Raw genomic sequence first — 23,720 nt, forward strand, 5'->3', positions numbered from 1 at the left:
CCTAACAGGTTGATACAACGCTCGATAAAAACCTAGACAACATGTCCATCCCTATCATCTAAGAAACAGATGCTTGAACTTGAAACTTTGTATATCATTTCATAACCCCTCCCCCTGAACTCTTTCCACTCGGGGTGAATGTCATATTAGCAATTTTTAATTCTTTTATTTCAACATGTGATTCTTGATGATTAAAGCCTTATTAACTGGTTTTCATTCGTCTTCCGTGTTCCGAATCATTACATAGTAAATGAAATAATGACTAAAAACCCAACTCTGACTAAACCTGGCCCCATTGACCCCCAGAGAACGAATTTTTTTTCTTCTAAATTTTAGATATTTATCTCAACTTTGTGGGTCATTGTTTTATAGTTTTTGACTTTTAACTGAACATACAAACACACAGACAACTGCCCTTTATACAACAGATTAGATTTTTCTTCATTTCACAACAGTAACTATTTGTCATGTGTAAATTATTATTTCTACTAAAGTTCTAAGGTCGGAAACTGTTCATAATATCACTGCCCTAAGGGTGAGGAAAAAAAAAATCTAGTTCTTTCCCAATATAAAAATAAGATATTACTGGTTAATTCAATCACTCAAATTAAAAATACCCTCCCCTACATCATTTCCATAACCAAATTCTTTTGATAACCTACTTTCCAGTCTCTTGTTTGGACAAAAAAACAAAAAACAAAAAAAAAAAAACAAAAAACAAATTGCTCAACTATGGCCTATTTTCTGTCCTTAATATTTTATCTTCAATTAGCAACATTGTCCGAACCGCCTGCAAAAGATCACCACAACATCAATTTAAAGGCAATTATATTACCACATTACAATTAATTATCTGATTAAAAAACAAATTTGATAAAATGAAGTCAGTTGTAAGACTGCATAGCTACGTCGGACAACATCTGATATTGTATGATTCTCAAAACTATGAAAGCAAAAAACACCATTTATCAGATGAACATCATGGCGTCTATCGTCATTAATAATCGTTAAATTTGGAAAAACCCAAAGTTAAAATTCCATCAAATTTTTTATCATGACCAAACTTTGAAGTCAAAGTTACAAGGTGCCTTCAATAAGTTTCCAGACTTTTTTTCGTACAGACATTTTTATTGATAGTACACACATGAAATTCTAGTCCTCTTCAAAGTAATCTCCTTTGACTGCAATGCACTTGTTATACCGTTCCAACAACTTCTGGAAGGTCGCATAGAAGTTCTCTTGTGTGTTCATACGTCAATGATCCTTCTCACAGCCTCTATCATCTCAATTGTCTAATAATGACAGCCTCTAAGATTTTCCTTGAGCTTAGGGAATTTTTTTTTTTTTTATTACATTTAACCCCAAACAAGGCATGTTGCCACTTTGATGTAGGGGGCTACTATCAGGGACCTAAGTTGCAGGGGTACTATGTAGGGAGTTTAGCAGCAAGTTGTCTGTTCACGTTACACTTGAACTTCTGCATGTCAGTACAGTTGGGGAAGCAGGAAACTGGAAGAGAATTCCAAAGTCCTACAGTTCTAGGGAAGAAACTATTAGAGTAAAAGGCTTTCTTACATCTAGGGATCTCAACTGTATAGGAGTGGGAATAAGGAAAAGTCACAGGGAGCAAGGGCTAGACTATACGGAGAGTGAGGAACTGTCTTGATGGCCACCTTGATCATGATAATGTTTATTTCTGATCTTCTGAGCACCCTTGGAACAAACTTTGTACAAATCTTCCGCGTCTTTAGTTCCTCGTGAACAATTGTGTACAGTTCCCACACTGACATCAAACTGTGCATTTATTGTCTCGTACGTCACTCAAAAACTGATGCTTGATTCATGAAAGATGGTCCAAAAGCAGTCTGAAGCATTCCATACGTTTCTGTGGCATTTTTTCCAAATTTAAAGCAGAATTTTATAGCTTATTCTTCCAAAGTGCCCTCAAATCCAGATTGCATTTTTAAAATTCACCAGCTCTGGCAATCAGGTTTTAGTAGGGTGTATTCCAATTTTTGTGGTAGCTGTTTATTTGAACCAGAAATCATAAAAATTGGTCATCTCATAAGATGCATAGCAATAATATACTGAATTATCAAGAATCTACAACAATTTTAAATGCTTGTATAAAAGTCTCAAAACTTTTTGAAGGCATGTGGGACATCCTTGGTTACGATATAGACCAAGTAGCGACGTGTAACTGGAACCTTGACATACCAAAATTAAACCAGCTTTAAGTTAGACTATGATTCATATTTAAACTAGCCTGGGTGCCCGGCGTCGCCTGGGTGTTTGGAGGTGTGTGTTGAGCAAAAAAAAAAAATGTGGTAGTAGTTAGGCAGGCTCAAACCTCACCATAAAGGAGGCAAAGAACGTGAAAAAAAAAATCCTGACAGCTTTGCTGTTGCGCCCATCGCCAAACTGGAAATAACGTAAGTTTAAATTAAGACTAGGTAATCGAAAAGAGGGGCTGACTTTCGAAAATATTGTTGAAAAAAGTGACCCCTCCCCATAGAAAAGTGTCCAATTGAGGGTGAAGGAATTAATGTTTTTAGCTGATTTTTCAATATTTGTCATCCAAAGCTTCAAAACGATACCAATCTCATGAAAATCCGTTGCCTTTGTCAAAAGTTTTAGGCAGACATACAAACATGCATACATTTAAACAGACAAATGAGATTTCTATTATACTAGCGAGGGGTACCCGGCGTTGCCCAGGTGTTTGTAGGTGTGTGTGGAAACTCCGGGGGTGGGGGTTAAAAAAAAAAAAAAAAGTAAGTATGAGGATCGAACCCGAACCCTTGAGGCAAAGTTGTAAATTAAAGTGTGAAAAACAAAAAAAAACGTGCGACGTTAACGATTGCCTCACCGCGAGATGCTAATGGAAACACATTTGAATTTATTTAATTACTTGGATTTGGCAGGTGCCCGTTTTAATGAGTTAATGAGCTCAAGTTTGACTGCGGGATTTTTATTTTCCCAAGATGTTATAGGAAAAAGACTAAGCCACATGCGGCGAGCAACAAATGTTGAATAATTATCTTCCCAAAGTCGAGCAAATTAAATAGACAGGCGAGCTTCGTTGTTAACTGTGAGATATTACGATTTATATGTGATATAAAAAGTTTTAAAAAGTTGTGAAGCGAGCGACCGCTTCTCTGAAAGAAGCCTTTTGTAGACATACAGAAAAAGCGAACACACATACAAACATTTTCACTTTTATATTTATAGATTTATAGATGATTGGTCAAGTGATGTGGATACTAGCCTGTATAAAATAGTTATAAACTTGACAGAAACCATAACCTCTGCTTTGACAGAGATAAAGTTTTTTTTTCAGTTTTTTCCATTTTGGGGTGTTTTTCAACAAGATAATGTGATTACCTTCATTATAAAATGTTTCTATGGAGATTTCCTGAGTATTCCGACATCCCCTGGTTTTCTCCAGAATATCCTTATCATGTTTGGTGCCTGTAGAGAGAGCTGCAGCAAAACTTATGTGGCCTTTACCTCCTTCACTTCCGACAGGCATTTTGTAATTGGGTGCTGAAATAAAGACAAAAAACGATTTTGATTGCAACATTTTCTTAATTCTTTCAAATACAAAAGAGAAACATTTGTTCTACATGCATTTAACATTTGAATATCAGAAGATATGAATGAAAAAGAAAAAGAGAAAATAAGTTTGTTGGTAAAACAAAGGCATAGGAAATAGGGTTGGTGGAAAGACAACAGATAGGAAGTTGTTCACCAAGGAAGGCAAAAAGAAGCTGACATGGGATTGTTGGTTCATGCGTGACTAGGACTGTAACAAAAGGCTCGAACAATGGATGTAGATATATTTAGAGCTAATTTGCAGGTATTTTGGGGAGTGACTATGAGAAACATTTTATGGATGATCTAGAATTAAAAGATGGTTGGGAAGAGTTTTCAGTTAAGGGCATCTACTGTGGAGGCTGTGTCCATCAATCAGTTGATTGATTCATTTCCCCATTTTCTCCGAACTGCATCTGTGTCCTCAACTCAAGATCATAAATCATTCCTCATAGCCACTCCCCAAAATGCCTAAAAATCATTTCTATTGTTTAATGTATAGTTTGACAGGATTTTATGGGTTTATAATAATTTTATGAGTGTCTAATCTGATGGACCCCCTCTTCTGTTTTAGTGAAATGACCAGGTTTTATAAGAAAACACAATACACTGTAGTAGAAATATTCAGTTTCACTTGGAGAAGGAGATTGGAAGTTATCAATAGAAATTAGATTTTGATTGAGAAAACTGGGTACTTATACGTTTAATCAAAACATAAAAAAAAAATGAAAATATCGAAAAAAAAGTTATATTGTGCGTATCCATTATGGAATGAAGTCCTCTGGAAAAAAAAAAAAATTTCGCTTAATTTCATCAAGTATTTTTTTTTTTTTTTTTTTTTACAGTGAAAAAACAATTTGTTATTATGCCGAGCAAAAGGTTCAATTTTTAGGAAGAAAAGTTAGTATTAAAGATGGGAAGGAAGTGTCGGCACTTTAAACTGAGTTACCTCCCCATGGCATGTTAAAAATATCCAAAGATGTCTACCTTCAGCACGCTGTCAAAAAAAAAAAAAAAAAAAAAAAAAAAAATGCTAATCAAATGAAGTGAAATTTTTTTCCGGAGATCTTCAGTTCAAAACTGATACATATCACATAAACTTTTTCCGATATTTTCATTTTTTAATGTCTTGATTAAACTAAACAAGTGCCAAAAGGTGTGTCCGTTTGACCATGTGGAGAGTTGCTTCCCATTGTCTGGGTTTGCGATGACTTATTACTTTTTAATGATATAAGTTTCTTGAATAACTTAAAGTTACCTTGATCTGCATATAAATGATTCGGTCTGTTTTTCTCCTCTTTGTGTCAAAATGTAAATAAAAGCAGACGTTCTCTGCGCGTGTGCGTGTGTGTATTAAACTAAAAACATCTTTACGTGTTAATTAATTTCTCTTTTGTAAAGTGTCGATATGACTTTCTGTGTGAATCTTATTTAAAATAAACAATGTATGTTTTTATTTGAATTCATAATTAGCCATCAAAGGGAACCAATAAGGAAATGTGTGATCTCCTTGTTTACGTGTGATAATTTATGTGTTCGGTGCACACGCACTTAACTGAAGGCGGATTAAGACATGCTGCTGCAACATTTAGCGTGATATTTTAGTAGGATTGCTATTAATGTCTCTTTGCAGTTTGAGACAAGCATTCACGCACAAAATGAATTCCTCTAAAACAACTAATGCAGCACTTAAAAAAAAAAAATTTTCATGCAGAGGCATGTGGCAAATCCAAGTGCATGTAAAATTTCGTACGACTTTTTGTAATGGATGACCATCTTAAGGGAATATATCAAGCAGAACTAAATTCTTAAAAAAAAAAAAAAAAAAAACTTATAGTTTATGTAAAGAAGCATCAGTAATTATATTAAATCGCATTGATGCAGATTTGCATTTTTTTTTTACAAAGAAGTCACCACTTATCAAGGCCCGGAAGCCACTCAGGAATAAGGGTTATTGTGAAGTGTCTGACTTAAGGAGGCGGTTCATCAGGAATTTGTTTACATTGGACTTGAAGACATCCAGGTTGTATTCAGGTGGGAAACAGGCAACCGGAATAGAGTTCCACAGGCGTGCACTTCTAAGAAAGAAGTTTTGTTCATGGAATCTACGTTTTGATTTTGGCACAGATAAGGAGTGGGGAAAATTTTTGACAGTGGTTTCAGCTAGGCGGGTGTTTATCGTGAAAGATTGGCGAGGGGGGGGCCAGAGATTGGAGTTCAGACGAGCACTTGCCATGGTAGTAACGATAAAACAAAGACAGGCTCACAACGTCTCTCCTGTGGGAGAGAGGTTGCAGGGAAGAGAAAAGGGATCACCCACTAGGCTACAAAGTCTATTTTGTACTCTGTCAAGGCAGGATAGTCTGTTTTTAGCAGCTCCTGCCCAAATGTGGCTGCAGTACTCCATCCCTGGGCGTACTTGGCTTTTATATAGGTAGAGACATGCATCAGCAGTGAGATATCTGCTGGAGCAGAAGAATCCCACCATTTTTCCAGCGACCTTGGCAACTGACTTGATGTATGTATTTCATTTCAGGTCAAGAGTAAAGGTCAAACCCAGAAGCTTATCAAAACATGGAGCGTCCCCTAGATGAGAGCCTCCCATTTCAATTGATGCCAGATGGGGATCAGAGCGTTGATGATGTAAAGATAGGAGCTTGGTTTTAGATGCATGAAAAGTAACCAGCCACCTCCTCCCCCACTGTACCACGCGCTCAAGATCAGAGGAGAGAGAATCTGAGAGAACTTTGTCATTTACGGCCTTTGATGTGTTGCCATAGATGGTCGTGTCATCAGTATAGATGTCAACAAGTGATTTAAGTACGTGTTTAGGGAGATCATTGATGTATATCAGGAAGATAGTTGGGCCTAGGATGGACCCCTGAGGGACTCCAGCATTAATATTGAGGGCCTCTGATTTCTGCCCATCAACCACTATTCTTATGAGCCTATCAGAGAGAAATGATTTAATGATAGAGAAAACATTTCCAGTTATACCGTAGCTGAAAATCTTGTGAAGTAGGCCATTATGCCATACCTTATCGAAGGCCTTTGATATGTCAAGAGATTCGCTAATCCTATGAGATATTACAGTTAGCACATCTGTTGTAGATCTTGCAGAATGGAAACCATATTGCATGTCACTAAGAAGGTTATTTCTGCTGAGGTGGTTAACTACTTCTCTATTTAATATTGATTCCAGTAGTTTACTCATGACACACAGGAGACTTATTGGTCTGTACTGAGAGGGAGATGACTTATCACCCGAATTCTTAAATACAAAGCATACTGATGAGGTTTTCCAGGGTGTTGGGAAGCACTTCTCTTTAAAGCAACGCTTAAACAGTTTTGTAAGTATGGGGGCAAGTTCTAGTTAAAGCTTTTTCAGCACAATGATTGGAATGCCGTCAGGGCCAGTTGCTTTACTGGAATCAAGATTCTTGATTAGCTTGGCAACCTCATGCACAGATATTTGTATGTTGCAGAGCGTGTTATCAGTTATAGGAGGAAATACGGGGAGTTGATGACCTTCGTCGCATAGGGTAAAATTAGCTGCAAAGTTCTTGGCAAACAGTTTGGCCTTATCTGATGCTGACAAGATGACCTCAGGTCCATTGATGATGGTTGGGATAGAATGCACGCTTCTCTTCAGGATCCTGTTTACTATTTGCCAAAACTGGTGGGAACCAAGCCGCTGATCAGCTACTTTGGATTTAACAGACTGAGCATACAGCTCTCTTGCATTTTTTATGACTCTTTTACAGTGGTTGCTGGCATTCCTGGAGGCAGCTTTAGTCTCAGTGCATCTATTACGTTGGTAGCTATGGAAAAAGTGATTTCTGTGCGCGATGGCAGCAGCACATTCTGAGGAGAACCATGGCTGGCTGTTAGGTTTTTGTTGGAATCTTTTGGATGGTATGGATCGGTCTATGCCTACAATTAGCCATTCGGTCAGGTCTGATACTATGGAGGATACATCCTTTTTAAACATGGAATGCAGTGGTAGATCGGATAGAAGTGTACGGAAGCTATCCCAGTCAGCGGTAGAGTATCGATATACAGTACGGTGGAGAGGTACATCTCCAGACTTATTGCATTTCGTTTTTATCTTAACTGATACAACTGCGTGGTCGGAAGATCCCAGAGGAGACAGAACGGAACTTGAACATAGTCTAGAAGGCTAGCATACTGACCGGAAGTATCGGGCACTCGGGTGGGTTTGTGGACAATCAGAGTGAGGTCATAAGCAATGGCAAAATCATGACAGAACCTTCCCTCATCATCTGTCTTGTTAGAGTGGGTCAGCCATTCCGCATTGTGGACATTGAAGTCACCACAAATGTGGATGTTAGCTGAAGGGTGAGCAGACAGGATGTGGTCAATTTTTTCAGATATGCTCTTAAAGATAGTAACCCCACTGTTGTGGGGGCGATAGAGAGCAAATATAAATGCAGTGGTGTAAGCAAGTGCAACCCGGAAGCACATATAAGGTAAATCAGGGTCTTCTCTGGAGATATCCCTACCACACGGAAAGCCATCTTTAATGTAGGCACATATTCCATGTCCATGGCGATCTTGGGGGTTAGAATTAGATGTTAAGTTAGAGTATCCTTTAATTATGAATTCGTCAAGGGAAGTGGTCAGCCTAATGCCAGTTTCGCTTAGGAAGAACATGTCTGGTTTTGTCTCCTGTAATTGGGTTTCAACCTCTGGAAGGTTGGAATGGAGACCCCTGATGTTGGAGAAGGAGACATGGTAGTAGGGGTCTACGTTAGAGGATGGGGTTCTAGGTTTACACGTGTTATTTTTCTGGAGGTATTTCATGTTGAGGATTGGGATTTATGGAACAGATCGCCAGACTTGGTTAGAGCAGGACAAAGAGAGAAGGTAAGAGAGCAAAAAGAGAGGAAGATTTTTTTTGTAGCCATGGTAAGGTAAAGCTGTAACAATTACCCACTAGTATGGCATCGAGAGGCCCCATTCGAAACTACTGCATGGTCCAGAGTCCATTCACAAAATGGCAATACAGCAGTTCCAGTATTTTGCACCTGCTGATAGGATGGCCTCCTTAGTGGTTAATCCAAGATTCGGGTCGCTGGCTATCAGGCGGATAACGTCAGCCCAGATGAAACGTTTACCTCCAGCACTCTTACTAGTGACATGGCCACAAGGATAGACATAGGAACAGAAAATTTCCGACATCTCAGGCTACTGTTCACGAAGTACTGTCGTCCTGGAGAGCAGCTTTTTCTTCACCCAAGGTCAGAAACATCACTCATTGGAAATGAGGATTGAGGGACAAATAAGAGGAAGCGAGAGTAACGAAAACTGCTGATAACGCATCCACAATGCGTTGTCTACTCTCCATTTAAAAAAAAAAAAAAAAAAAGAGGGGGGGGGTGTAAGGACTTATTAATATTTACTTAGTATACGTCCGTCGCTCGAATTCGAAATTTAAGATATTTGAAGATAATTTCCCCTCCCATAATTACGAATGAAATAAAAATGGAATAGATATAGGTTACTGAAGAGTGTTTAATTTTTCTTCTACCCAAGAGACACTACAAACAAAGTAATTATAACGACAATTTAGCACTGAAATAATTTTAAAAATACTGTCGGGAGTTTCCACGTGTTCAGATATTCATTAAACTGATTTCTTCTTTGCCAAAAAGGCACCACAATCACGTTGGAAAGTTTTCCACTCACTGACTGTCATTAGAGTTTCGCTGCTATGGCGGAAGTGGTGGAGAATGGGTTATGGTGGGTGGGATGTTTTCGTTTATATTTATAGAGAGAGTAAAGCGTTAATCCTAAATTTTTTTTCTTCTTTCTCGGGGGGGGGGGGTTCTAGACATTTTGCATTTAACTTCAGACTGAAATAAAATGTATTAGACAAAATTAAAAATAAACAGTATAATAACGACAATTTATGTGTTCAGATATTCATGCTTTTGGATAGAAAACTATACCGGTTATTGAAATAAGGGAATTCTCACTTTACTTTATACGATACATCATACTAAAATTGATAAATATTTTACTAGAGGATAAAAGCATTGATGATTGATGAAAAGAAACTGGAAGGATGACAGTTAACATCTTTCAATATCGATTAATTACTTTAGAACAAGGTTATGTAAATAACACTTTGATGATGAAGTGAAAAGGTATTTTTAACCAGTTCAAGGGAGATAACTCAGTTCATGTGAAAGAAATATGATTGACGAACAAAAAATAAAAGTTTATGTCTACACTTGCAAATTTGATTTTCTTTTATGCAGTTTTTCTCCCCATTTATACATTTTTTAATTTGCCATTTAATATTTTATGTTTTCTTATGCTAATATTTTGTTAAATTGCTTTCAAGTAAAGGACTAAACAGTTGCTACAGAGTAAGGTATCGCTCTGTAAAAAAAAAAATAAAAAAAAAAAAAAATTGGCCATGTGAAGCAGTACTCAGGGAACCAGATATGATAAAGAAATTGCAGGGATTTAGCGAAGAAACCAACAAATGATTAAAAAAGAAAAATTTTTTTTTGAAATATATAACAAATAAACGTTAAAGGCAAGATATCCCTAGATGTAAAAGATCTTTCTACTCCAGTAGTTTCTTCCCCAGAACCGCTAAACTCTGGAATTCCATTCCAAGTTCCTGCTTCCCTAACTGTACTGACATGTAGAAGTTCAAGTGTAATGTGGACCGACATCTTGCTGCCCAAATCCCAACATAGTGTCCCAGTAGTTGATAACCCTTATAGTAGCCCCCTACACCAAAGTGGCAATGTGCCTTGTTTGGGGTGAAAATATAAAAAAAAAAAAAAGAAAAAAAAAAAAAAAGATAACTTACTCTTCTACCTACATAGATAAGTTTTATGTGTTTTCACAGAATTTTTTAAAGCATCTATTTCATTCGAAACACAAGTAGCACCAAGTTGATAAGTTAGACAATGACAAGATGGCCGACATCAGACATGTAACTGAAATAACTTAAATAATGAAAAAAAAAAAAAATACTGAGAAAAATTCACCCAATAAACGTCACAATGACACTCCGATAAATGTCACAAGGACACTTATTGGGTGAATTTTGTTGATTTTTCAAGCTTTGAGTCACTACTGACACTCCAAAGACTGCAAGTTCTTGTTGGTTTAACTAACCAACTTAACACCTTTTTTTTCAAACTGAAAAAAAAGTTTTAAAATAATTTTAAAACATAAAACTTATCCAACTAGGTAGAAGAGTAACCTATCTTGGCTTTGATAACATTTGTTTTATATTTAAATTTTGAACCTTTTTTTCGTTTATTGGCTATACCGAGAAGAAGAGCTGAACGTATAAGCTTTTCACTGAAGTGATCAAAACGAACGTGAGATATCATAGTGCAGATTTGTTCATAAAACTTATCCAACTAGGTAGAAGAGTAACCTATCTTGGTTTTGATAACATTTGTTTTATATTTAAATTTTGAACCTTTTTTTCGTTTATTGGCTATACCGAGAAGAAGAGCTGAACGTATAAGCTTTTCACTGAAGTGATCAAAACGAACGTGAGATATCACAGTGCAGATTTGTTCATAAAAACAGACAAAGAGACATTATCAGAGTGCACGTTTTTTTTTATATGAACAGTCCTCTACAGCAAACCATCATAAAAATCAATACGCAGAGATGAAAGATTGAAGAATGTGCAACGATAGCAAACACGATCATCTCACAATAATAAATGTCAATACAATAATAAATGTCAATACAATAATAAATGTCAATACACAAATGATTATCTACGAAAAATACATAGATTCGGTTTACATGAAATTAGCAGACCTGACCAACAGCTGCAAGAATTACCATATTTCCTTCTGTAGAAGGAGAGAAAAATCTAATATATAGAATGCATGTCTGTCTGTCTGTCTGTTTTTCTGTGTCTCCATATTTTCAAACTATCCCTCTGAAACTAAAAGTCGCAGAGCAGCGCTAGGGGTCTTAAATGATTAAATCTTTTATGGACCGTTCTTTTATGGGTCTTTAGTCGGTTAAAATAGTTTTTAAGGGGTCAAAAATGGGTCAAAATTGAAAAAAATATACATTTTGTACATTTACTTTAATTTTTAACTAGCGGAACCTGTGGAAATTCCAGAGGGCTCTTTCATATGTAATATATTGATGTTGGCATTTTTGTGGATGTTCAGCGTAAATGGAGATGCTTTGATATTATTGTAGCTCTTTTGTTAAAACTACAAAAGCATTTAGCTAAGCTAGCAGGGACGCCCAGCATAGCCCGTTTGTAAAGTAAGCTTAAATATAATTTTAATTCTTGCAAATTTCGTATATATTATTATAGAGTTAATGTTCTATCGATTTTTATATGTCATAAAGTTGCGATTTCAAAAAAAACATCCATATGACTTGGGTGCATCAGCTGGAATTGAAACCAAAACTTATGAAAAAAAAATGTGTGTGTGTATATATAACCAGAGTTCCTTCAGCTATAATCGAAACCGAAAACAAAACTTATGAAGAATTTTTGATAAAATTATAAAAAATAAATAACTTGAGTGCCATCAGCTACAATCGAAACCAAAACATATGAAGAATTCTTGGTAAAATTATTTATTACAAGAAATGGAAGTCCATAACAATTAAACAACTTGGATGTAAGCAAGACACAGAAAATAAATAACACACACGTTATTGTATTGATATATAGATCAGTTCATGTTGGTACAGTGGTAACGTCATCAGTTTTGATTTCAGTTTTGATTCTAGCTGATGGTACTTAAATAATTTTTTTTTTTTACTTTTTAAATCACAACTATAATATATACGAAATCTGGACAAATGAGACAAGACTTGAGACAAAGATGGTCCACAGGTTTCACACAAAGTCCTACGAACAATGTTTGGTGGTACTCGATGGAGCATATGCAATTGTATAGCAACAGTCTCCTCGCTTTTAACATTATGCACAGCAACTTCATAGTGTCTTGTGCAAAAAGGTCTTGGTAGAAACAGATTTGCTCAAATATAAAAAATTGGTAATAAAAATATGCAGTTCAGTTGAACTGTACATCTTTGCACAATTGGTGATGTTTATTAGAAGCGTTTTTGTTTAACAGGGCTTTACATTGCAAGTGAAACAGTCACATTTGCGAGTGATTTTTTCAAAGTGGTGACTAGAAATAATAAATCACTTATCTTTTAAGGATTGTTTTTTTTTCACCAATAATCTTCCAAAGCTTATTGAATGAAAAATGTTCAACCCTGTTCAGTTTATAAAAAAAAAAGTCAAATTATTTGAACAAAAAGTTTAATAGAACAAGATACTATCAAAAAAATGTTTTTTTAATAAAGGCTGTTTTTAAGTAACCTTTAAATTTTTTTTTTTAAAAATCTAAAAAATTTTGAATGCTTATACGTTCAAGTGTCAACATAAAATTTGTTGCATATTTAGAAAAAAAAAAAAGTTTAATAGAACAAGATACTATTAAAAAAATTTTTTTTTTTTAATAAAGGCTGTTTTTAAGTAACCTTTAAAAAAAAAAAAAAAAAAAAAAAAATCTGAAAAATTCCGAATGTTTATACGTTCAAGTTTCAACATAAAATTCGGTGCATATTTAGAATCACACTTATTTAAAAATACAGAAAAATCTTTGATGCACATATTTGTCATAAACAAAGATGTCATATTCCAAAAATCATATGGGTTTGGCTAGTAACTTTTCTATTTGGCTAATAAATGAAAATATTTAGTAGTCAAAGGTCAACTAAAGATAAATTTGACCATAGAGCCTCGTTTAATTTTGATTTTTATGCGATTATCAAGCCGCCAGCCTTATTGTCAGCCTCAAATTCGTTATTTTTTTTTACTTAACATACTTTGATGTAGATTATTATTTTCACTGTAAAATAATTATTTTACAATGATTTTTTTAAAACTAAAAAATCACTGCAAAATAATTTAAACCAGCAAATCATAGCCTCGAGCCCCTAGAGGGGCATAGGCCATCCACAACTAGATGCTTTTGTAGAGAGTTCTTTTTTTCGGGGTGAGGGTGCTGGCCCACGCACAACCTTCCCAAATTGTCACCCATCTGGTACTGGCCAGGCTCAACATTGCTTAACTTTGGTGATCTAGTGAGAACAGTGGTGTCAATGTGACTGTGTTGTACAAAAACAATTACCCAGATATCTTATCTTTCATAACAGTCATTTGTTGCCCCACCCTCCCTCTTGTTCTCCTGGATATAGTGGTAATTGCCACAAAACCAAAAATGCACTTCATCAACCGAAACACTAACCCTAACGCCAGGAAAACCTCTTTGTTAATATGCAAAGGCATTCACGTTATCAAATATTTTACGCATCAATACTGAAAGATTGCCAATTTTTTTTTCTTTTTAATTTAAAATAATTGGTTCTTGACAGAAGAACCTCTACATTAAAAACAAAAAAAATAAAGAAAAAAATCTGTATATTGTACGTAACTGTGATGAAACAAAATATATTCTAAAAAAATCATGTAAATTGATCAAATAGTTTCATTTTTATAAAGAAAAATATTTTTAAGCGATTAATTAATCAATCTTTATGGATATCCGACGAGTGACTATCATCCGCCATTTTGAAAGACATAAAAAAAACAAAAAGAGATAACTCAACAATAATTCATACTAGATTTATTCTGTAATGCCTACGAATTCCCATTAATCATTTAAAAGTGATTTTCTTTATAAAAAATAAGAGGAAATATATTTTCATTTTGTCACGGCTACATACACCATATAAATTTTTCTTTACATTAATTTTTTAAGATGGGAATAAAAAAAAAAACAATGGTTATATCAAATATGTGAAATAGTACAGGTTACATAAAAAAAAAAAATTCAACTAACAAACGATTTTAAACTTTTCAAAGTAATGATTTGATTTGACTGTTTATTTTAGCAGCATATCAACCTTTTGTGTTATTTAATGGTGAAGAGATTTCATTTGTTTATTGATTTATCATTTAAAATTATTTTTTTTTTTTTAGATTTTAATGTGATTAATGCAATTTGATAAGTGTTAGTTATATGTTTTGTGTTATAAGGGTGTTATAACAGCGTTTTCTTTTTTCGTCTATTTTACTAACCGGCGATGCCCAGTTGTAAAATACGGTTAAAAAACAATACGGAACTTGGATGCCACGAACCAGAAACAAAACGGAAAGCAAAATTTTGTAAGCAAAAATAAAGAATAAAAACAAGTGAAGCACGCATGGTCCCCTGTGAGTGCACAGTGAACGATGCATAAAAAAAATGACTAAGTTCAGCATTTGCCCCCCCCCAGCCCTAAAGTCCCTTGGGGACGTCAAATCCTGGTGATAATGAACAAAGAGTGCAGTTTTAGGCCTTACCATATGTAAATTTGAGTTCTGCACCATGCAAAAAAAGAAATGTTCATCATTTGCCCCCATTCAGTCCGAAAAGTCCCCAAGGTCTTAACATATTGAAATTTGAGTTTAGCACCATGCAAAACTGCTAAATACACAGAAAATTTAGGACAAATATAGCAAAATAGTCCCAAAAATGGAATGTTTTTATTAGCCCTAAAAGAGCCCCTGGGACACACGCAAGAGGTATAGCGAAATATAGACAAACAAAATTATATAGACATCAGTTAGTTACAACTTTTCAGAAAGTTTATAAAAATCCAAGGCATCAATTTTTTTTTTATAAGCACAAAAGCATCAATTTTAATCCGAAAGGCACCTCTAGGGGAGCAACTAGAGTTTTCCCAGAAAATCCGTTCTGTTACTTTTTTTTACTTATATCATGTTTAATGTTTGTGTAAAATTTCAAAAAATTCCAAGGCGTAGTTATTGAGAAAAGTTTGGATGGACAAACGGACAAGTTAGCTGTCTCGGTCACAGCGACTTATGATGCCACAGGCCTTCGAAATAAGATTTTATAAACATGTTAAGACTTTGCAAAAATGTTGATGCAAAAACTGACCCCTCCTTGCAAAAAACAGTCCAGTTAACTAGTACAGAATCTTTTTGACCAATTTTTAGATATTCTTCCTCAGAGAGATCGATCTTTCTAACGACACAGATTTTATCACAGTCCAATCTGTCTGTCGAAAGTTTTTGGCAGACATACAAACACACAGACACACATATATAAACTAACACTGTGCCAAAACCAAAACGTAGATTCCATAAACAAAGCTTCTTTCTTAGAAGTGCACGCCTGTGGAACTCTCTTCCGTTTGCCTGTTTCCCACCTGACTACAACTTGGATGTCTTCAAGTCCAACATAAACAAATTCCTGATGAACCGTCCCCTTAAGTAATCCAATTTACTAAGTCTCCATTACTAGCGATTACTATGATATTATCCCATGGATTACTGTACACACAATAACCCTTATCCCCGAGTGGCTTCCGGGCCTTGATAAGTGGTGACTACCCTAATAAAAAAAAAAATGTCCCTTTTCTATTAGAGACTAGCGGGGGTGCCCGGCATTGCCCGAGTATTTGGAGATGCGTGTTGAGAAAAAAAAAAGTTGTAGTGGGCAAGCAGGCTTGAACCCAAATCCTTGATGCAAAGGCGGAAAATAACAAGAAAAAGTGACATTTTACCGCTAGGCCAGGAAGGGGAAGATTGGAAAGCATTCTAATTTAACGATCAAAAAGTTGCCGTGCAGAAAGTGAAAGTTAAGTGAATGAGTTGACACAGGCGAAGAAATAAAATCACGTCCTTAAGTTTGGCTGTAAGCCAATAAAGCTTTCAGCTTTCCGCCATTGTGGGGGAAATCAGCTCCCCCAAAAGAGGGGGGAGGTCTGGCAGTGTCTTAATGAATAGCAATTGTCTGATATGAAGGGTATTCCCCACAGTGATCAAAGCTGATTGCCTTTCAAGACATGAAGGTTAACGAATCGCTTTTATACGAAAAAGCCAAATAAACACGTGAGAGGGCGGAATAGCGAGAATTTTAGAAAAGTCAATCAAAATAAATGTAGATATGACGTCCCTTCGCAAATCGTAGATGTTATGATCTAGGGAGTACTTAAATAGTTCTAAGAAATAGTACCCCCCCCCAAAGTTTTTTGGAAAGATTTTTTTTTTTTTATTAAAAACAAAATTGAACTGACATATTCATAATTATTTAAACTAGGCGAGCACCACTTGAAAACCAAAACATTTAGTTTTTTTTGTTTGTTTATTTTTTCGTGTGTGTGTGTGTATTTTTTTCTCGAACAAATAAATAATTTTATACATTTTTTTTTTTAATTAAAGCAACTTTGAAAGGCCAACAACAAATTAATTTAAATGATTGTTTTTTTTTTTTTTTTAATGGAGAAGTGGGTTTTTTTTGTTTTTTTTTTACTGGGATTCAAAATATAATTGTAAAAACATTGATTGAAAAGTTTGCATAAAAAAATATAATTTTCAGAAAACAATTTTGAAATGAAAGCAACATTGGACTTTTATAAAATAGTTTTTTTTTTTTTTTTTTGAACAAATAAATAATTTTAAACATTCTTTTGAATTGTCCAGATTTTTTTGTCAAATAAATTTCAAGCAATTTTTACAATAAATAAATAGCAACTTTGTTAATTTTACGACTCACTCCAGCATATTATAAACATCCTAACCTCCCCATGCTAAAACGGCTTTTGGAATGAACCCCCCCCCCAATCTCCCCATGTTAAGAATGGCTTTTGAGGTTTGTGGAAGGGCGTGTTTAATTTGTAAACCGTTTTTAACATGGGGCGATTAGGGTGTTTATAATACACTGAGGCATGTCGTAAAAATGAAACCATTTAGAAAAAGTTAAAACAAACTTTTTTATGTAAACAATGCCGTGAACAATTAAAACTTAATGTTTGATGAGTGAAAAGCCTTAAGATAAACAAAGGAATTTAAAATTAAAAAAATTGTTAAGATACATAAGCCTTAAATTATAGTTTTTTTTGTGTGTGCTAATGCAGAGAGTGACCCGCGCTATTTTTTAAATCGTATTTCCACATTTAATTAAAGTTTTGTTTTTTATTCAATTGTAAGGTTAAAGTACAGAATAGGTACAAAACACCTTCCTCTCCCCATGTTAAGAATGGCTTTTTAAATAATAACGTTATTAAAGTTTTGTTTTTTATTCAATTGTAAGGTTAAAGTACAGAATAGGTACAAAACACCTTCCTCTCCCCATGTTAAGAATGGCTTTTTAAATAATAACGTTATTATTTCAGCATGGATCACTCTCTGCATGAGTACCTTTGTTTTTTATCTTGAAATCTGAGAGTAGTTGAAACGGAAGTTACCGGAAATAAAACCGGGCAGTCTCGCAGAAACGACTTACGAAAAATATTTTTATTTTAATTAATATTTTTATAATTCGCAATGTTAAATTATTTTAATAACATGCAAACATTCCTTGACTTTAAAGATAGATTTTCTGAAAATTTCAATAAAATTGGTAATGTAGAAATATGGTTTTATCGATTTAGAACGAACCAAGAATTACATTTTTATATATATATATATATATATATATTATATATATATATATATATATATATATATATAGCTTTGTCGCTTTTAAGAAATCTAGGAGGTTGTTAGTGTTTACTTTGTGGAAAAGGTCTTTCAGACTGTTTTCTTGGTAATATTTTTTATTGCAAATTTCTTAGAGATCTTTGCAACATATTAGAACATGTTTTATGCTATAGGATCTCTGACATGGAATACAGATTGGAGCTTTTTCACCCCTTTAGTATATGTGAGTGTGTGATATTTGGAGTTTTGCTAATACTAATTCTTCCCATCTTAGGCATAATGGGTCATCACTCACGGTCAACAGGTGGCCCCATTTATGGGCTTTCATCCTCTGCAGTTAGCGTATACTAATGCCCAACTGACAGGCCATCAAAGTAATGAAATAATTAAAACTCAACCGGGTTTAGGATTTGATTTCAACATTTGAAGTCCATAAAACAAAAGAAGCATTCACATTTTTTTTATTTGTTGGGGGGGTTCAATAAGTCATTTTCAGATTATTACAAGTAAATTTACAGGTAAATAAGTAAAAAAAAAAAAAAATTTTTTTAAATAATCAATAGATTAAACAATGCTTGTTCAGAATAAGAACGAAATTCGAAAGCCGCAAAATTAAATTTTCAACTAAACCCGATGTTGTCTATTTAATTGTCATGTTGCAATTAATAACATATTACTGCATTATTACATAAAACATGTTCTTCCACGATTCATCCATCATTATTTGGAAGGGGGGTGTAAACAGTTATATCCCCATCCTGTTTATTATGTTTATTATTTAAGTATAACTTGCAATTATTTTTTCAAAAACTATTTTCCTTAATAATTTTTTACTAGTAATTTTTGGATATTTTACTAATTTCGATAATTTCAATATGGTAATTAGGTAGATACCAATGGTTTTAATTGGAATTCTATTTTTCGATTTTCATTCTTACTCCAAACAAGAAACATCAAACAAATGGGTACTTATGCAGAAAAGGTACCATGCTAAAATAACATTTAGAAACCTTTTCTTAACATAGGGAGGAGAAGGGTGTTTTGTAATTTTTTCGTTTTTTTAACAAGGGGGTCACCAATTATCAAAGCCCGAAGATGTACGGTAGTTATTGGGACAATAGTGTAGTAATTGTTAGTTGGAATTTGGCAAAATTTGAATATTTAAGGGGACAGCTCAGCAAGAATTTGTTTACATTGGATTTGAAGACGGCCATATTGTAGTTAGCTGGAAAGCAGGTCAGCGGAACAAAGTTCCACAGGTGGGCAAGAAAGTAAGAAAGAAACTTTGTTCATGAAATCCATGTTTAGATTTAGGCACTCATAGAGAGTGAGGGAAATTGTTGATAGTGGTTTTAGCTAGCCGCATGTTTTCTGTGAAAGTTTAGCAAGGGGAACCATAGATTGGAGCTCAGATATGCACTTGCCATGAAAAAAAAAAAAAAAAAAAATGATAGAGCAGAGAGGCTATCAACGTCTCTTTTGTGGGAAAGAGGTTGCAGGGAAGAGAAAAGGGTTTTGAACTGTCAAAATAATATAGGGTGCTCTGAGCAGCTCCTGCCCAGATGTAGCAATAGTACTCCATTCTAGGGCGTACTTGGTTTTTATACAGATAGAGGATTGCATCGGCAACGAAATATCTACTGAAGCGGTAGAATGATCCAACCATTTTTCCATTGACTTTCGCAACAGATTTGATGTATGTGTTCCATTTCAGATCATTTGTAGACATGTATGCTGATGACACTACCTTCTATAGCAACACTTCAAAGGCCAACCATTCAAAACTATCCAAGGAGATGTCGACGGGTACTAGTTTCATATAAAATCTACCAGAAAAACAACATCGATGAGTCATTATTACTGTTCTCATCTTGAGTATGATTTTCACAACGTTTCTGTCGATGTAACCTCCAACCTCTTTCAGGTGTATCTTGTCGAACTCTGGAATGTTTCTGTTGAACTTGGGAATTTGGATGGAATTTTGAGTAGCATGCTTTTGTTCCATCAGCCATGACTGGATAGAGGTCCTAAATAATTTGCAGTTGTATTTTTCCGGTCGCCCACACTAAGGATTGAACCTTCAACCGTCAGGAGAATATCACTTTTTCAATTGATTTTTCCAAGTACTCTAACTACTGCGCCATGGGTCCTTGCCCATTTATAAAAAAAAAATAAAATAAATAAATAAAAAATATAAAATAAAAAATTTAAAAAAAACCCTAAAAAAACTCAGAAGCTTGTCAAAACATTGTGCTTCCTCAAGACAAGAGCAATTCATTTCAATTGGGGCCAGATAAGGGTCAGTGTTGATAGAAAGAGAAGCTTGGTTTTCGATGCATTACAATTAACCAACCACCTTTTTCCCCATTGCACCACATGCTCGAGATCAGAAGAGAGAGAATCAGAAAGATGTTGTTCATTTCTGGCTTTTAAAGTGTTGTCATATATTGTGGTGTTGTTTGCATAAATGTCTACGAATGATTTAAGAATGTAAGGAAATCATTGATGAAGATCAGGAAGAGAATTGGGCCCAGGATGGAACTCTGAGGCACACCAGCGTTTATACTATCAACTTCTGATTTCTGCCCATCAACCAGTACTTTTATAAACCTATCAGAGGTAAAGGATTTAATAATTCAAAAGACATTTCTAGCTATTCCGTAACATGAATATCTTGTGAAGTAGACCGTTATGCCATAACCTATCAAAAGCCTATGATATGCCAAAAACAACTGCCCTAGAAATGAACCCTAACCCATCAAGAGATTCACTAATCCCGTGTGATATTACAGTTAGCACATCAGCTGCAGATCTGGCAGAACGGAAACCATGTTGTATGCCACTGAGGAGGTTATTTTTGTTAAGATGGTTGACCACTTTAACACAAACTCCAGCAACTTACTTATGATGCACAGGAGACTGATTGATCTGTACTGATAGGGAGATGACCGATCACCTGAATTTTTAAATACAGGGAAGACCGATTAGGTTTTCCAAGGTGTTGAGAAGCATTTCTCTTTAAGACATTTAAACAGCTTTGTAAATATGAGAGCTGGTCCTGGTTCAAGTTTTTTAGCATAATAATAGGAATGTTGTTACTTGCTTTACTTGCATCAAGGTTTTTACAAGCTTGGCAACATTAGTATATTACTGTATAGCGTGTTTTCGCCAGTCACAAAAGGAAATATGTGGGGGGGGGGTCTGATTGCATAGGGTAGAATTTGCTGTAAAGTTCTTGGCAAAGAGTTTGGCTTTGTCAGATGCTGATGAGATTACCTCAGGTTCATTGATGATGGTTGGGATAGAGGAGATGCCTCTATTCAGGACCCTCTTTATTATTTCGCCAAAACTCATGGGAACCAAGCCGCTGCTCAATTACTTTGGACTTGACTGAGTATACAATTCTCTAGCGTTCAGTATTAATCTTTTACAGTGGTTGCTGGCAATCCTTTAGTCTCAGTACATCTATTTCGTTGAAAGCAATGGAAAATGTGGTTTCTGGCAGCGGCAAATTCTGGAGAAACCCACAGTTGACTTAAGTTTTTGCTGGAATTTCTTGGAGAATATTAAATGGTCTATACTGACAATTAACCATTTAGTCAGGTCTGATAATAAAAGACATGTTCATTTTAAACATGGAACACAAAGGTAGATTTGATATGAATGTACAGAAGTTATACCAGACAGCCATAGAGTATTGATATACTGTACGATGTAGAGGTACACCAGAGGACTTATTACATTTTCTTTTTATCTTAACTGAAATAAGCAAGTGATCGAAAGATCCCAGTCGAGACAAAACGGAGGATGACTTTCACCTAGCAGTTTAATAAAGGATATCATAAAACTTGAAGTTAACTTGGAAAAAAGAAAAAAAAAGTACCTTCTCTGCATAAACATCAACAAAGGAATCAAAAGATTTTCTTTAAAAATTATTTGGCCGAGAAAAATGTATTGGCGTTAATTTTAATTTTTTTTAATTACATTTTCACCTCAAATAAAGCACATTGCTACTATCAGAGGCAACAACTACTGGGGTACTATTTAGGGATTTAGGAAGCAAGATGTCGGTTCACGTTACACTTGAACTTCTGCATGTCAGTACAGTTGGGGAAGCAGGGACCTGGAATGGAATTCCAGAGTCTAGCGGTTCTGGGGAAGAAACTACTGAAGTAGAAAGATCTTTTACATCTAGGGATGTCTACTGCGTGGGGGTGGGATTTAGCTGGCTGTCGGGTTTGTCGAGGGTGTCTATGTCGTGGGGGCACAAGTGTCTGCAGTTCGTCAGAGCATTCACCATTAAAATACTTGTAGAACAGGCAGAGGGATGCAACATTTCGTCGATGGGACAGAGGCTGAAGCTTAGATGCTAGTTCAGGGCCTATCAGATTGGCGACTCTCTTTTGAACCTTGTCTAGGAGCAAGAGACTAGCAGCAGATTCACCAGCCCAAATGTGACAGCAATACTCCATACATGGGCAAATGGTGGCCTTAGAGGTACAGGATGCTTTCGGGTGTTAGTAGTTTTCTAGAACGGTAGAGAGAACCTACCTTCTTCGCAGCGGCCCTGGCAATGTTTTCAATGTGATTGTTCCAACTCATGTTTCCTGTGAACGTTAGGCCAAGCAGTTTGAAAGATGTACTCTCAGATAGGGAGTCACTGGCCATTGCTATTGGTGGCAGAGACGGTTTCTTGTAATTATTGAAGGAAACTAGTTTAGTCTTGGCAGCATTGAATGTGACCATCCATTTTTGTCCCCATTCCACTACAGATTGGAGGTCATCCTCTAGTGTTTTTGCCATTTTTTTTAGTTATGTGTTCATTTGTCTGTTATAGAGTGTGGTGTCATCAGCATATATACCCATCTCAGAGGCAGTTTTGTCGGGGAGGTCATTAATAAATGTTAGGAACAATAGAGGTCCAAGGATAAACCCCTGAGGCACTCCCGCATTTATATCACACTGTTTAGATGTACGACCGTCGAGGACAACCTGGATTTTTCTTTTATCTAAGAAGGATTTAATTATGTTAAATATTCTACCAGTGATACCGTATGATCTAATTTTCATGAGGAGACCCTCATGCCATACCCTGTCAAGTCTTAGATATATCTAGAGCTACCACTGTACCCTCTCCCGCTTTGTCCAGTGAATGGTATATACGTTCAGAGATTATAGTGAGGATGTCTGCGGTGGAACGGGCTTGTCTAAATACATATTGTTTGTCAGTCAGAAGTTTAGCATCTGTAAGGACTAGAGCAAGGTTAATTATGGTCTCAAATATTTTGGCGAAAAGTGGGAGGAGGCTAATGGGGGCGATAATTTGATGGGTCAGTTCTTTCGCCAGAATTCTTGAATACTGGCACCACAGAAGCAGTTTCCCAATAGCCCGGAAAGCATGATTCATTAAGGCATTTGTTGTAGAGTTTGGAGAGAACTGGAGCTACTTCAGCTGAGCACTTTCTTTAATAGCACAGCTGGGATGAGATCAGGTCTACATGCTTTTGAAGTGTCAAGGTTTTTTTATGATAGCATGCACCTAAGCAGGGGTGATTTTTAGATCGTCAAGTGTGGCGTCTGTCCG

The 23,720-nt window shown here is 35.5% G+C and overlaps 1 protein-coding gene across 1 annotated transcript in view; it reads right to left on the reverse strand.

Annotated features, from left to right (window-relative positions):
• The window catches only part of LOC145279372 (BRCA1-associated protein-like), an 86,677-nt gene that overhangs the window by 56,085 nt on the left and 6,872 nt on the right, over positions 1 to 23,720 (reverse strand). Inside the window, exon 2 of the mRNA XM_080130719.1 lies at positions 3,385 to 3,546. Coding sequence (XP_079986845.1) covers positions 3,385 to 3,546 — 162 coding nt within the window. The remainder of the gene's footprint in view (positions 1 to 3,384; positions 3,547 to 23,720) is intronic.

This window comes from Euprymna scolopes, chromosome 1, assembly GCF_053919585.1.
Source record: "Euprymna scolopes isolate OS-2025 chromosome 1, ASM5391958v1, whole genome shotgun sequence".
Taxonomy (NCBI): domain Eukaryota; kingdom Metazoa; phylum Mollusca; class Cephalopoda; order Sepiida; family Sepiolidae; genus Euprymna; species Euprymna scolopes.